We start from the raw sequence: 17,257 nt of genomic DNA on the forward strand, positions 1-17,257 counted from the left end.
TATTTTGCCGGCTCTAGGTAAGCAGAAGCCAAGTAAAAAACTATTTTGTTTACATTTTATATGCAATTCAAAGAACTGACTATTATTTCAAAAGCAAATTGAAATTAAAATTTTTGATTTTTGAATCTATGTGATTGATTTTGTGACATTGTATAATGTTTTATCAAATTTATGATGCAATGAGATTTTTAACTTTTATTTTTTTTTTATAACTTACAGTTAAAAAATCTGAGATTTTATTCTTATACATACATGTACCATAAGACTGTGACTGATTTTAGAAATAATTCCAACTACATGTTTTGATATGATTTCATTGCAACAAATGGATTCTCAATATTTTTATTTCAATTCTTGTTATACATTGTAAATTCTAATTTTCACTTTGACTGATAAATGTTTTTAAACGATTATATGTATCTCAAAATTATTTGCTGTTTTCTTATTTAACTTCCGGTATATCAGTAATTATTTGATTCTTTTATGTTGAAAGTGCACATTTTCGTAGTACTTTTCAAAAGTGAATATTAAATTTCACTCTTAACAAAGAACCGGCAAAATAACAAGTTCTGTATATTGCCGGTGCCAGTAAAATAGCTATTTCTATAGAAATATGCTATTTTAGTCGGCTTGAATTAAGATATTTTAATAAGAGTCGGCAAAATAGCATATTTTTTATTTTGCCTGTAACGGCAAAATAGTCACTGCCTTAAAATTATCACAGCTCTTAGCGATGGACTATGTATAGGGTTCTCTGTACTTTTGAAGTCGGATTCAGTCCATAAGGAAACGTACCTCATATGATACACGAATAAAGAAAGGCAGTAATTAGTGCTAGATTATCACTTAATAACAAGCCATACAAAAAACCAAACTAGAGGCACTGAAGAGCTCTAGGTCTATGTTCATCTTCAACAATGGACAAAATTGTAGCTCGTGCTGTGTGGATTCAGTAGAATGTGTCCCCGTGCTTGTGGTGTATGCCCTTATATTTTACAATTATGGGTTGTTTGCCTGAAAGAGAGCTTTCACATGTTTATTATATCTTTGTTCTTTATTTGTTAATTCAATATAATGGTGTTGGGATGTATAAATACTCATCCACGCTTGCTGTTTTATACATTGCGACTTGGATAGAGAATTGTCTCATTGGCACTCATACCACATCTTCTTATTTATATAGAACATAATTCATGACTAAAATCTATGTTTTTGTTGATCTGGTATTGCTAATTATGTTTTATGTGTCGGTTTCTCTCTATCCTCTATAGTGTGTTTCCAAATAGCACCAAAAGGGTAAACATCGTCTTTTAAGGGCAATAACTCCTAGAGGCAGGCAACTAACAATTTCATCTAGTATGCTAATCTATTGGTAGATCTGGTCTGGCAGATCATAATTTGCTTAAAGTTTTTATATATCTAGTTTAGTTTTCAAGATAATAGGCAAAAACACAAAAATATTGTTAAAATTCCATTATAGGGCAATGACTTCAACAATGAGTCGACTGATGATTAAAACTATGCTGACTTATATGTAGATATTGTCTAGCTTATTATTTTTTTTTTATTTCAAGTTTCTGTCTATCTATTATAGATTTTACGATTATAAACAAAAAGTGTTTGTGCGTGTGTGTGTGTGTGTGTGTTTGGGGGGAGGGTGGGTTAAACATTCATCATTTAAGGGCAATTACTCCTATAAGATGTCATATGATAGTTTGAATTTGATATAAACGAACAGTAGATAGATCTCAACATTATGTACAGTTTTAGCTAGTCAGGTTTGTCTATAACGATTTTCAAGACAAAAGACAAAGCTAGCATGTTATCCAAGAGATGTCGGCCATGTTGGCTTGCAGTTGGGGTCATTATACACGTTTCTTTAAAAACTAGATACTCCAATGATGATTGTGGCCAAGTTTTGGTCCATAAGTTTCAGAGGAGAGAATTTTTTTTAAAAGTGAGCGGACGACAACAGCGAACGACGACGACGACAGACGCCAAGTGATGGGAAAATCTCACAATGGCCCTGTGAGCAAGGTGAACTGAAAAGGGAAAAAACCAACAACAACAAAAAGTAAAAGGACAACAACATTACAAGCATGTGACATTGACAGAAAAATTTAAGTGACAACATGCCTCTTTCGAATTATTGTATTTAAGAGTTTTCATTGGTAAAGTTTTAGTCTTCTCTTTAAAATTTCGGAGGAGCCATTATGATTCGATTGCTCGTTATGGATTATCTGTGCTATATGATCACATGTATGTGTTCCATTGGCCGGAGTTCATTCTGTCCTTCTTTTGTATTTTTTGACAGTATCCAATGGGACCTAAATTAACACCGACTGAGTAAAATCTATTCTGTGATGTTTTGTGACTAATAACTGACTGGTGGATGGTGAATTTTGTAGATAGCAAATAAGGTCATAATTCTTTCCATAATATCCGATGACTAAAAGGGGGATATATATTCTGCATTATATTTAAAACATACAATTTAGTAGGTTCCCATCAAAATAAAAAATCCGCACATATATTTCAATATATATAGATATTTGCAATACACTGGCTCTTTTACAAATTGCGTGGTCATCTCCAGATTACAATACGGTATCAAGGTCTTTTTCTCATAGATAAATGCCATACTGTGACCTGTAGATGTTTACATCCTTTTCATTAGGTCTTTAGTGTATTATTAGTTCATTGGAAATTATATTCCATCTTCTTAATATATATTAAACACGTTAAAGTTAATTGAAAAACAAAAACCATTTAATAATTAAAAAGGTCAACAGAACTTAATTATAAAAAGTAAAAACATTTCAAAACAATTAACAAATATAAAAAATAAAAAAAGCAAGTTTTTTTTTACATAATATCAAAAGTAAGAATAATCATGTGACTCCAACTTAACAATGATCATACAATCCATCCATCTCCTTCGTTTGAGTATTACCAGACGGACAGGTGGCGCTCTCATCATAAAGACCTTCCGCTTCCTGTTTGATACCCGCCATAGAGTCATATTCACTGGGAAGATTTGTATCGAATTTAGAAGGAATCTGGGATGTATCTGTGTGGTCATAAATATTGATGGTTTCTGAAAAAAATAAACACAATGTATTTTGCTCGTTTATACCAAGAAAAAAGTTTGAAAATACTCTGTGTTGGTCAGAAACGGACAGTCAATGCCACAAATCAGAACAAACAATAGTAAATGCCACAAATCAGAACAAACAATATTCAATTTTTAAATTACAGAATTTGATTAAAATTTTCATAAAGGAAGCAACTCACAGGGAGGGCGGACTTTGCTACTTTTCAATACAATACTATTGAAACATGATCATTTTTTATGTCTTATGGTGCTTCACTTAAATGTCTCAAGTCATTTCAGAGAAGATGAACATTCACGATGAAAAGACGTTTCATGCACGATAAAACCGGTATGATTTTTTTTAATAAGTTTACATTACAATGTATACATGTATCCTTGGGACACAGTGATATACATTTGTCAATATTTATAAATTTCCCTTCGTGTAATGGTAAAGACAGATATGGTGTATTAATTTAATATACAAAATTACTTAACGAACTTGCCATCATCAGATGAAAAACATTAAACAGTATCAATTTTACTGCACCGGATGTGCATTTTCTAAAACTAATAATAAGCCTGGTATCTTTTTTCAGTTTCGACAAATAATTTCTTTTCGGTGATGCTCGAGTACAAAATATTTGTAAACTCTGAACTCAAATACACTTTGACGAGCTAATACAATAGAAAAAGTACTAAAAGCATAGCAAACTAGGGGACATTCGATACTCATACGTTGAACACAAATACTATGAATGCATGGGGAAAAAACCGGAGGTGAACTCGTGTGCCACGGATGTGAAAGTGGTTCCTGCTCCACAAGTTGCACCCGTCGTGTTGCTCAAACATAAAAGCTATCAAACGATTTATGAAGTGTTCAGTTCACAAGAGTTATTAATAGATATATTAATAAATAGATGAAAAGAAAATAATAGGCGAACGAAGAGATTACTCGGATGATTTTAAAATTTACATGTAAGTTTTCTAGTACACATTTAATTTCATTAGAGAAAAAAATTGAAAAAAAGTGCTGATGTAGAAGTTTAAAGCATAAGTCGAAAAACAAAACAAAAGACAGCACCATGGTTAAAGGATTGAGTTCTAGCTGACAAACAACAGTCCGCAAATCACAACTTACACATGAGGGTCTGGATGGGGGTCCCTCATTTCTTTATTCTTTAATTTTCAGGTCATTATTCTCTATTCTTTATATTTTAGCACCCCATTATTCTCTATTCTTTATATTTTAGCACCCCATTATTCTCGATTCTTTATATTTTAGCACCCCATTATTCTCTATTCTTTATATTTTAGCACCCCATTATTCTCTATTCTTCATTCTTTTGCCCTATTTTTCTCCATTCTTTATATATTTTGCCCATTATTCCGCACTTTGTGCCCATTTTTCTCTATTCTGTAAATCCCATCCAGACCCTCACACATTGACCAATACAAATTCTTTCAAAAAATGGGACCAAATTCAAAGTCTCCGAGAGGACAAACAGCTCCTGCTCCATTTGTGGTTAAGTTCAATATTTAATTTTTTCACAATTTCAATCTTCAGTCATTATGATATATATAAAACAAATGCTAAATGATGTACTGTTATTAAAGGTTCGTAACATTTTATGTCGGATTATTTTATCATAGAAGACCCTCTATAAATTTACGCAACAGTAGTTTACCAATGTTCAAATCACAATAATCGATAAAGAAGATATAAATCAAGGTAACAGACAAAAACTGAGAGATTCTCATGAACTCCAAAAGGAGCGAGACCATGTGCGTCATACAAATGCAGACATAGTCAAAATGTCACAATCGATAGAATTACAGATCAAATGACTATTCTAGTATGTAAATATTTCAGACTGCGAAAACATGTCGCTAGTGAGTTTAGACAAAAAACACATCGTATCATAGTGTCGATTTAGTCGTTTTTCATAATCCTGTTGTAGTCGTTTTGTGTTAAAAGCACACCATTGTTAATTATGCCTGTAAGATACACGCGCGTAACGTCTCAATTGAGATATGTAAACGCCATACTGCTGAGACATAGGAAATAGATAATTGGAAAGCTGAAATCGTCGCTTTTCTCATGATTCCTGTTGTCCTTCTGTGTCAATATTGAGGAACATATCAAGATAAGAAGCAGACATCATAGTTCCGATAGTATCCCAGTCTCAAATTCACTCGGATATTTGAGATACATGTGGGTTACTGAGTGAAATGACATCATCAATATATCTGCAAGATGCTTTTTCTTTAAGTCTTTGAGAAGGTTCTGTATGAAATCTTTCATATGAGAAAAAAAAACAAGCCGGTCAGAAGAGGTGCACAATTAGTACCATTGGAATACCGACAGTATGTTGAAATATCAATCCATCAAACCAAACAAGATATTCATGGATCCAAAAGTCCAGCGTTTTGAAGATATCAACTTCAGTGTATTTGCCATTTTAAATAATTGTTTAACTGAAATTGCACCGTACGAATATTTGACGATCGGACACTACAGAAAGTACAGATGATCCTGAATAATATCAGACAGGTTTCACCAGTGAAAGAGGAAGAGTCCGTATTATTTTTATGATAGGTTTTGATAATCAGACTTGTATTCTTTATATGCCTGTCCCAAGTCAGGAGCCTATAGTTCAGTGCTTGTCGTTGGTTCATGTCTGTCATATTTGTTTTTCGTAAATGTTTTGTTATAAATTAGGCCGTTAGTTTTCTCAATTGAATTGTTTCGTATTTTTCATGTCGGGGCCTTTTATAGCCGACTATACGGTATGGGTTTTTCTCATTGTTGAAGGCCGTACGGTTGCTTATAATTGCTTATATCCACTTCATTTGAACTTTGGTGGATAGTTGTCTCATTGGCAATTATACCACATCTCCTTATTTTTATATTGTATGCGAACTCGAGGATCAGAGGAAAAATTAACATTCATGTTACAAATTTGTATACTTCTATAGGATCTACAATAAGGGTGTTAGTTACATGTGTAGTAAAAGTACGACTTTATAAAGAAAAAAATGGTAAACTCCAGATACGAGTTGGTTGTATATAAGTACGAGCTGGTATTCGAAAGGTACGAGATGACATTGATTCAACCCAGATGGATGCGGCCAAGGTTAATTGTACATATGCACTCAGAGAAAATAGTAGGCAAACAACTCTTCATTCCTTAGTTTGTTTATTTTATATCTAGTTTTTCTTCTGTAACGAGGACTTACACCTGTAATAAATTTAATAGAAACTATTTTGTGATAGTTTGGTGCTGCTGGCAGATTAAAATTTTATGAGGGTCTGGATAGGGGTCCATCATTTCTGCATTCTTTAATTTTTTAGGCCATTTTTCTCTATTCTTTATACATTTTGCATATTATTCTCTATTCTCTATATTTTAGCACCTCATTATTCTCTATTCTTTATTTATTTTGGCCCATTTTTCTCTATTCTTTTTATTTTTTGCCCATTATTCTCTAATCTGTTAACCCCCATCTACATCCTCTTTTACTGCATCTAGTATGTCTTTTAGTTATAATTGACGTTTTATAAATAGTCGTGTCCATGAACCAGAACAATCTACCGAAAAAAGGTCAAATCAGGTTTCAACAGTTTAAGAAAGTAAAGTGAATTGATATACCAATTTTTACTACCATTATACATAAAAAGTAAAATAACAAAAATACCGAACTCCAAGGAAACTTTAAATCGGAAAGTCCCTTATCAAATGGCAAAATCAAAAGCTCAAACACATCAAACGAATGGAAAACAACGGTCATATTTATTCCTGACTTGGTAAAACCCGGTCCCACAGCTTGACAAACGGTACCCCCCCCCCCCCCCGCGCATGACAGTCGCACAAAACCCCACCACATTGACAACAATATGCGAACAAAACAAACAGATATAATAGATAAAAATGTCAAAGATAGGAGTACAGAAGTCAACATTGTGTTATATTCTTAATCACTATAAAAACCAACAAATATGTCAACAAAGAAAAACAAAATGGCATATAGACAAAGCACATAAACAAAAATGAAAGACAAGAATACAAAAAATGCCCACAGCACAACAACACAATGGCGGGATGCATAAGTACCGAGCCACGCCAATAGGATATTACCAAAAATGGACTAAACAGTAAAGGTTAATAATTTACAAAGACAAATAAAAGAACACTATAACACGTAAGTAAGATGACAAACAACGTCAGTACCTACATGACCTAGAATCTATACCTCAAGACCATCATGTATTATTTGTGAAGTTGATACAGAATATTTATCAACAAGGTCTTGGTATTTTCCGATGAACTTTTTTAGAAAAAGGACGAGACGTTCTTTGACATAACCCTGATTCATCAACCTTCTGCGAAGACACTGGTGACGTTTTATAAAGTCTGAGTCGCAGCTGCAAACTCTTGAATACCGAATGAGTTGAGAAATGTATATCCTATATGCAGGTGAAGTTGGTATATTGCTACTAAGGTGGGGGAAATTGATAATTTCAAAATTAAATCGTTTGTCATAGATTCTGGTACTGAGATGACCGTTTATGTCAAATTCGAGGTATAAGTCTAAAAATGAGGCGGAGGAAGCCGTGTCCGTTGTTTCTTTAATTTCTATTTCTGGATGATATATTAATGGAACCCAATCAGAAAAGTTTGGATTGTTAATGGAAAGGTCATCATCAATATATCTGAATCTGAAATTAGATGATCTGGCTTCTTTGATCTTCTTGTCTGAAGGAACTACGACGCATATGAAAATGAGAAGAGGACAGCACAGTTCGTTCCCATAGGAATGCCAACAATTTGTTGAAAAAGTCTACCTCCAAATTCAACAAATATGTTGTCAATAAGAAACTCCAGCATACTAAATGTGCTATTTTCATCCAAGTTGGGAGAGAACTTATTTTGTAGTTAATGAGCTATATTTTTAAATGGTCATACCAAAAAAATAAATTATCTATAGATTAAAAAAGAATAATTTTTCAGCCTTAAAATCAGTTAAAGATTTTAAAAATTAATCCCTAAACACTGTTGGTTGGAGTCAGAATATTCAGACGGTAGTGCTACCTTAAATGCAGCCTCAATGCCGTATATCTAACATATTCTTTTATATTCATATGTATAACCTCTCACCTGAGTCGTTTTTATACTCCACTTCAGGTAATACCTCAGCATACAACTCATGTTTTACTGTCTTTTCATGAAAGTTTGATTTTACATTTTCAGTTTTCGATGTCCGTTTTCTCCGCTTACAAATCAGAATGCTACAATTTAAAAAAGGTCTTTTAAAGCTACTGCATTTTTGTCATCAAATATCTGTTTAAGGATGTTCGCTCCTCTTGTTCTTGAATTTTTGTCAGTTATTAGGAATCCTCTGTCTTTATCCTTTAAGTGCCATTAAAAATTTTGCCCATTAACCCCTACTTTTCTTTTCATAATTTTATTACATATAGTTTAAAAAACCATATTTCAAAATCTTATAAAATCCTTGTTATTTTTTCATTTTTTTTGAAAGAAAAAAGGTACCAATGTTAGATGTATGAAAAATCTTGAGAGAATCATTTCCCGCCAAATTTTCGATGGCTTATATCTCGAAAGCAAGCACACAGACCCTTCATTTTTTTCTACTTTTCTAGTTCCTTTAATTTCATACTATCAATTTATAAATTGTTATTTTGAAACAGAGTAGCAAACATCCTTGAGTGCATTTCTCTTTTTTTTTATACACTATAAAGACTTTTGAGGGGATATGAATGATTCCTTGTCCTACATTGTAAAAGATTATAGTTTGCATTACACATAGGCATCGTAGATTTATTAATAAGAGTGTTCATGTTTGAAGAAAACAATAAAGCATTTTGTCCAATGTGAAGGCAACTCCATCATGATTTGGAATGGAATCAGTATCAATGATGACCATATATATATGTGTGTTCAACTCGTCGTGGTCAATATATTGTGCTTACCTCCTCGATTGTGACGTCACCGACTAAAATTTATCACCGAATTTTTACTTTTAATGAGCAGTGCAATGGTTGCCGATAGTGGAATAGAAACTGCTATCCCTTCCGAGACAAATGAGTTCACCCCCGTTTATAGTTTTATTTGTGGTGTTCGTGTTGCTTAATCTTTCGTTTTCTGTATAGTGTTTTGTTGGCATGTTTTCTTATCGTCTCTAATGGCGATATTGGTTTTTCTTCGACTTGTACGCATATACATTTTTTGAGTCTAGTCTTTTTTAGCCAACCTGGCAGCAATTTATTTTCGTGAATTTAATTATAAATTTGTTGATGTATTTGAATAGAAAAGACACAAATTCGACATTATCTCGACGATTTACAGTTTTTTTTTCTACTTGACGTGCGAAAATCGCGAAAATAAATCGATTTAATTTTTTTTTTGGTAAACCAGAGGTCCTAAGAACAAAGCTAACAAAATGATATGCACACCCCTACATGAAGTAATGGTAAATTATATGAATTGCATAGGGAAACCCAAAAAAAAATCGCATTTCACTTAAAATAAATTGTGTCAAGCAATTCGGGAGAAGTTGTGGATACAAAAATGGGACAGAAGAATGAACGGACTCCCAATTACTATATATTCCACCCGCGTAAAAAATAATAAGATAATAAAAATACTCACATAACAACTATAACTAAAACAACGAAACCAATACTTCCACTGACAATTATAATTATCAGAATTCTTTCATTCAACATTTGGGATTGGACTGAAATATATTGCAAAAAATTCTAAAATTGGAATACAATTTGAAAATTAACTAAAGTACATACTTTTAATAGTTATTGAAATCATCAAACGATTTTGAAGAAGATAAGAATTATGTAGCCCTTTTTATACAATGTTGGTATATAGCCAATCATTCCATATGTACATGTATCAAGGATCTCTGATGGTACTGTTGGCAATGCGTATTCAGCCTAATTAAACCCTCAAAAGGTACAAGAAAATTTTTGAAAAATTGCTGCTGAAACAATTTTATATATCTTGTGCAAGCATCCACAGGATCTTGGGTACATGATCTAATTTGTTTTTTCATTGTTTGCACTGTATTTTTAATTTTCTATACCACATACTTAACACAACAACTTAGACACGCAACTCGAATCCTTTTTGTTTTAACAGTCATTTACGTGCGCGGATGTTTTATTAAAGATAGCCAGTTTTTCCCGGACTTTTTCGGAACAACTCTCAAACTTCGTCTGAGCTAAATTAAATGTCGGGTTGAGTACCAAAAAGACAGAAAAGAGATTATTTCCCTTAAGGTGAATGTTTTGGAACAAATAGCCTCCCATGCATTTTTAACAAAACTTACTGGCACGTAAATGACAAACAAAATGGCGTCGAGTTGCTTGCCTTGTTGTTTTTAAGTATGGATAGTGGAAGTAAGGGAAACCAAGGTAAGAAATAAATCATGATTTCCTTGTTAGAAGGTTGTCTGCTCACAAGGAAGCTATTGAACCAAGAGTTCCAAGTGATGCAGTTGAAATCCTCCCTCCGTAAATTTTACGGACGCCATCACGAGTTGGTGGACCGTTATTGAAAATCCTTTTCACGGATGACAACGGATATGTTCCAATTGTCGTAACTAAAATCCCGTCCCCTTTCCCCGGAATGTGACCTTCCAAATAAGACTTATAGCCGGGTTTGTACTAACATGAGCAACACGACGGGTGCCACATGTGAAGCAGGATCTGCTTACCCTTGCGGAGCACCTGAGATCACCCCCAGTTTTGATGGGTTTTATGTTGCTCAGTCTATAGTTTTCTATGTTGTGTACTGTTGTTTGTCTGTTTGTATTTTTCTATTTTAGCCATGGCGTTGTCAGTTTATTTTTGACTAATGAGTTTGAATGTCCCTTTGGTATCTTTCGCCACTCTGTTAAGAAAAGCTTAGTAGTGTAAGTATGTGGTATAAAAATAGAAACTTTAATACTCAGTGCAAACTATGAAAATAAAATATCCAAATCCTGTACCCAAGTGCATGTGCAAGCATGTGTTAAGTTTCAATAGTCCGTTTATAGTGCGTAAATTCATTTAAATATTTGGTTTCGTATGTTCAAAATAATACTTAATTGACTTTAAGCAATTGTTATAGCAAGGAAATGTTTTACCTGTGCAATATTGATGATATTTTGCAAACGTATTTGTGACAACAAATTTTCATTTTGTTTTATTTGATCATTACCTGAAATGTTTGCCATATTTGTTGTGGCGTAGCTGTTTGTTGAAGTTTTATCATTTCCTGACATTATACACTCACGTGATGTCCCGTTCCAAAGATCAGAGCTACCACTTTGACATGAAACGGGAAGTCTAACTTCACATGATTTTACTATAGGTGTCATGTTCTTGCCATTTTCAATAAAAGACGCAACACAGAAGTCATTGTCAGAATCTAGAAGATAGTAAGAACTTTTAGAAAATTTTGTACCCTACACGTTTGAACAAACATTCAGTAATTAAAGCATGTGTGTTTGAATCTATATTGTGAATGAATGAATTCATATGCTGTTTATCAGAAGACTTTTTGGTGGTGTTAGTTTTTGTATTATTCTATTTGTGTTTATTGTTTTCTTTTGTTTTTTAAAGGTTTGCTAGACGATTTGTGCTCTGAAAATGTACATAATCATTAATTGGTTTTTTTTTCTAATGATATTAATATGTACAAAAAACGGTAGGTCTCATTTCCCCTGTATTTGTTTCTCTTACAGGATAAAAAATCTGAAATTTGTATAAGTTAACCTAAATTTTTAAATTAAAAAGCCTTCGTAATTTTCACCACTGTCCCAGGTTAGGGGGAGTTGAGCACTCACAAACATGTTTAACCCGGCCACATTCTATAGCAGCCTGTCCCAAGTCAGGGGCTGTTATTCAGTGGTTGTCGTTGGTAGCTGTTCGTTATATTGATTTTCGTTTATTGTTTCGTTATAAATAAGGTCGTTGGCTTTTTTTTTCATTTTTTGAATTGTTTCACATTTTGTCATGTAGGGACCTTTTATAGCTGACTATACGGTATGGATTGAGGCCGCATGGTGAGCTATAGTTGCTTTCATCCACGTATTTGGACTTATGTGGAAAGTTGTCTCATTGGCAATCATATAACATCTTTTTATTTTATGTTGAAACATTGTCCAGCACTTCTTAACATTCCCTCTAATTATTCTATTCAGATACTATATTGCTGTTGAGGATCAAAACGTATTTTTTTCTTAATTTTGCATCGAATGACATATTTGCCTAAACTGAATAAAAATGTCAGTAGATACTTATACTCCCCATATATTTTTCGTTTTGTTTATTGGCTTCCCTTTTTAATTCTTTTGTATAAATACTAAAGATTTCCCATATTCTATTATGTTTAGATATGAGCCATATGAATCTGAAACTTCACTCACAAAGCTGTGATATTGTGAAAGTCAATATTGTAAGAGTGTTTTGAAAATGATCCTAGCGTCAAATATGTTCAGGGGAAATTGGCCCATACTTTTTATCCTATTTATTTAACATTTACCTTGTACAGATATACCACGAAACGCAGACACCCAGTATGTGCCATCTGTTACGTTAAGTAAGCTTTCATTCATTACAATCTCTACAGAACTCACCAACCCGTCTTGTGCTAGACAAAATTTTACAGATTGAGTCCAATTTTCTCTCTGGGTAGGATAGGCTGTAAATATTCCGTTTTCTGTCAAACAATAAAATATAATGTTTAAATACTGTAAACAAAGTAACGATTATCCGCAAAATCTGAAAATAAAATCGATCAAAATGATTTCAAATGCACAATACAAAACAAAAAATAACACATTATTCCATGAACAAAACTTAACACGACGAAACGATAAAACACTACAAAGAATACTAAAATATGATCAACATGAACGCCACCAGATACCGGGGACGATCACAGGAGCTATGGAAGGGTAAGTAAAACGGAATTTAGTGATCGAGCGTAACAAATAGGCAAAGACGAGTGCTGAAATAAAATTTGGTAAAACCCCACCAGATGCTCATGAAATTGTCAATTCTCTTCATTGTCACACCGGAATGGTTTTTCCTTTAATGGGCACAACTTTCTAGACAGAAATTTGCCGCTCCATGTCTGGGTCAGCTATTTCCATGTTTTCTATATTGACTTTGCTCTGTATTGGTTTTTCATTTTGTGTTTTCGTATTCTATCACATCCATTATTCTGAAGAGTTTTTTTTCTACAATAAAAACTAGCCTTCATAAATATAGAAGTGAGGTATATTAAACTAGCAGTGTCCATCAGACTTGGATTCTAGAAATTCTACGGCAAAATCGCCAATCCCAATCTTTACAATTTGTTAGTAATATCAGAACTTATGATTTGTCTACGCTTATGCTACTACATTTGTTATACCCTTACTCAACTAAAAGATCGAACAAAGATGTTTCGACACAATGAGAATTGTAAATACACATTTTAATTGTTTTAGGTATCCAATACAACGAAGGTGATATCATCAAAATGCTGGACTTTTTGATCGTTCACATATTTGTTTTCTACAGATAGTCGGTACACCAATGGATGATAATTGTACACCCCTACTGTCCAACTTGTTTTTGTACACATATGGAGCAGAATTCATACAGAAACCTCTTAAATTCATCTTTCAGATATATTGATGATGTACTCAATGTCCCAACTGAGTATATGCATTTCATATATCCTACTAACCTTAATTAAGATAAAGGATACTTCCGACACTAAAATTCCAACTTCATATCTTGGTTTTTTCTTCGATATTGACATATATTTTAACAACTTCAAACTAGAGTCTATGACTCACGTGAAGATTTAAAATTTGTCAATTGTCAACATCCCTTTCACATCAGTAACATAGCTTCTGTCCCCAACGTATCACGTAAACATATCTCAATTGACATGTTCATACTTTACGGACTTCATTAACAAGGGGTGTGCTCCTTTCACAAAAAAAAATATGGCCCAACAGAGGTATATTGAAGAACGACTGAAATCGACACTACATTACTTTTACGGTCACCATAACGAATGGATTGACTGCTACGATATGTCTTTTGCTCCACTCACTTAGAATCGTAGATCTTTAGACACAAGAAGAGTCTTCGTATCAATAATATTACCGATTGTGTCCTATTTCCGATTTAATATTGTGACAGAGTGTGTATATTCTTCATGTATCCAATTAGTTTAAGTGGATAATTATGGGACTTCTGGCTTGAATATCGCATCGTTGTTTATATTAAATTTGTTAAAACAAAACATCATTAAGATATAGCATTACTTCAAAATAAACAAATAAATCAAATTTATGTGTAACGCAATTGTAACATGCTAGGTAATGACTATATAGAAATAAGAAGATGTGGCATGATTGCCAATGAGACAACTCTCCATCCATGTCACAATGTGTAAAAAGTAAACCATTATAGGTCAAAGTACGGCCTTCAACACGGAGCCTTGGCTCACAACGAACAGCAAGCTATAAAGGGTCACAAAAAGACTAGTGTAAAACAATTCAAACAGAAAAAAAACCAGTTTAATCTATAAAAAAACGAGAAACGAGAAACACTTATGAACCACATCAACAAAAGGTGATGTAATATTGTGAAAATAATTATGAATTTTTGGATCTCGTTCCATATAATTGTATATATTTCAAGATTATATATACGTCACAAAAATCCGTCATTGTTTGTGGTGACTTGTGCGTAGTTAATAGGAGATGTCCGTTGTTATTCTGTGGTTTACATGTATGTACTATCATATTATTTATTTATGCATTTCTCTGTGCTTAGTGTTCTTGCGCTTGTTTGTACTGTATTCCTGTCACGTAGGGTTGTCATTTTTCTTAAAATGTCCTGTACCAAGTAAGGAAATGGCATTTGTTATAAAATAGTCCGTTTCTATGTATGTTGGCATTTGTTTTTGTTGCAGTTCAGTGTTTCTGTTGTTCCGTTGTTTTCCTCTTATAGTTGATGTGTTTCCCTCGGTTTAAGTTTGTAACCCGGATTTGTTTTCTTTTAATTTAGTTATGACTTTTGAACAGCGGTATACTACTGTTGCCTTTATTTAGGTGTCACTGTATGATATTAAAAGAAGTGGTAGGATAACCAATTAGACATCTCTCCACCAGAGACCAAATGACGTAGAAGATAGCAACTACAAGTTACCGTACGGCCTTCAACAATGAGTAAAATCCATAATTTCGTGTGCCTGTCCAAAGATAATCAGGGTTCACCCCCCATTTTAGCTGGATTTCTAGTGTTTTTCATTTTTCATTTTATTTTATTTTGCCTCTTTTTCCAATTGCAGTTTTTGATTGCCCCCTTTGGTTCTTCTTACTTTTACTTTTTTCTCATACGATAATTTATGGTTCAGTATCTTCTATTAGACAATTGAAAAAATTATTTAAGAATACCGAAAAAGAGGTGGTCAAAATGAGAGCAAACCGGGATTTTCTAACCTTTAATAGTTTCATTGTTCAATCAATCAAGAGCCCTAACTCCCGAGTTGCTAATTTGAAAATCGACAATACCAATCGTGACATCTATTTTGTCCTGGGAAACAACTAATTAGTATTTGAATAAGTATTGGATGAAGAGTTCTAAAGTTTTCACACGTAACCGAAAAAAAGTGTTTTTCTTAATCAATCAAGGACCATAACTCCAGAACGACAGAAGCGAAAATCATTAATTTGATTTGACCTCCATTTTGTCATCAGTAATACCATATTTAGATTTTAAAAGAATTGGTTAAACAGTTATATAATTATTGCTTGGAAACAGCAGGAGTCAGCCGACCGTCTGCCCGCCCAATGTAATACCTCAAATACCTATATACAAAAATGAAATATATTTAAAATATTATCCCTCCAAAAAGCTGCTGATTCGTATTAATGATACCAAATATATATGTGTAATGCGTAATAAGCAATATCAAAGTTATTTGTTCTTTTCTTTTTGTCTTTCTTAATTCATCTTGCCATGTTGTGGACCCTCTTTTTCTGACTTGTGAGTTCGATTACCCCCTTAGGTGTTCTTTGTTTTTCTTTAAATCTCATACGGCAATACATAGTCCGGTATATTCTATCTGACCATTGAAAAATAATCAACTCAATTGTTTATTGTCTCGGAAATGTTTCTAACATAATACTATTCACTCACTGGAACACAATACTGCTGCCTTCTTTAAACATGCCATACTTCCAAAAGTTGTCTTGTTATCTTTAATGTTGACTGTTTTACATTCAACGTTATAATCTAAACGAAATCAACAAAATTATTTATTTCATCTATACATTCTATAGTCTTTGTGTGTCTTAACTGTGTGTCTTTCTTTAATTCGCAAAAGAACATTGAACAACATTTTTTCTGTTTTTCGTTTTGTTTTCTTCCGCCGAAGGGTCAAGTTATAAGCTTCGGTACTTTATTTTCTATCTATGATTTGTCGCTTTATTTACATCTTTGTGTTGCCTTATTCTCAGTTTATTTAATTACTTTTTAGTTGTCTTTGCTTGTGTGTTTTCTATATAACCTATTTAATACAACTGCTTACACCATCTTTCAGTTTAGATTTTATACCAAGATATATTAGAATACATTTGTTCGATATGATGAATAACGTAGGTTACGTATAAATAATCAAAGATAGAACTCAATTGCAGTTACACAAACTTATCGTATAGACGAATGTTGTTAAGATTTTTAAATACGTAGACCCAATTATCCTTGTGTTTGTTTCGACAACACCGTCAATAAACAAATTGATGAAATTAGCATTGTTAATGTTTCCCTAAATCCAAATTGCCTTTGGGAACTATTTCGATAATGTTCGATTCAATGAGGATTTATTTGCTTCAAAGGACATATTAAACCAAAATGAATTCATATGTACCATAAAGCCCTAAAGTCAGTAGAAAGCTTTACTCCAAACACAAAGTTTTTATTTTGATAGGAATGTCCTTCTTATACTTTTTTTATTAATACTAAAAAAAGCAAAACACTCTATCATATTTGCAGTTGTAAGCTATATAAAGCTACCTCACGTATCTAGAGGCTTCATAACCTGGTGATACACTACACAAAAAGTCAGTTAATTC

General features: G+C 33.0%; 1 protein-coding gene across 4 annotated transcripts in view; it reads right to left on the minus strand.

The window, feature by feature from the left end:
• Positions 1-2,747: 2,747 nt before the first annotated feature.
• The window catches only part of LOC127717576 (uncharacterized), a 34,523-nt gene continuing 20,013 nt past the window's right edge, over positions 2,748-17,257 (minus strand). For 2 of the 4 annotated variants that reach the window (XM_052223272.1, XM_052223274.1), the window contains 6 exons: positions 16,323-16,418; positions 12,658-12,834; positions 11,332-11,541; positions 9,766-9,853; positions 8,254-8,384; positions 2,748-3,097 (listed from right to left, as the gene is read on the minus strand). In XM_052223272.1, coding sequence (XP_052079232.1) covers positions 2,907-3,097; positions 8,254-8,384; positions 9,766-9,853; positions 11,332-11,541; positions 12,658-12,834; positions 16,323-16,418 — 893 coding nt within the window. In that variant the 3' untranslated portion in view covers positions 2,748-2,906. The remainder of the gene's footprint in view (positions 3,098-8,253; positions 8,385-9,765; positions 9,854-11,331; positions 11,542-12,657; positions 12,835-16,322; positions 16,419-17,257) is intronic. The other 2 variants (XM_052223273.1, XM_052223275.1) reach the window with 2 other exon arrangements.

The sequence above is a fragment of the Mytilus californianus genome, unplaced genomic scaffold, assembly GCF_021869535.1.
Source record: "Mytilus californianus isolate M0D057914Y unplaced genomic scaffold, xbMytCali1.0.p SCAF_10, whole genome shotgun sequence".
In the NCBI taxonomy this organism is placed as follows: Eukaryota; Metazoa; Mollusca; class Bivalvia; order Mytilida; family Mytilidae; genus Mytilus; species Mytilus californianus.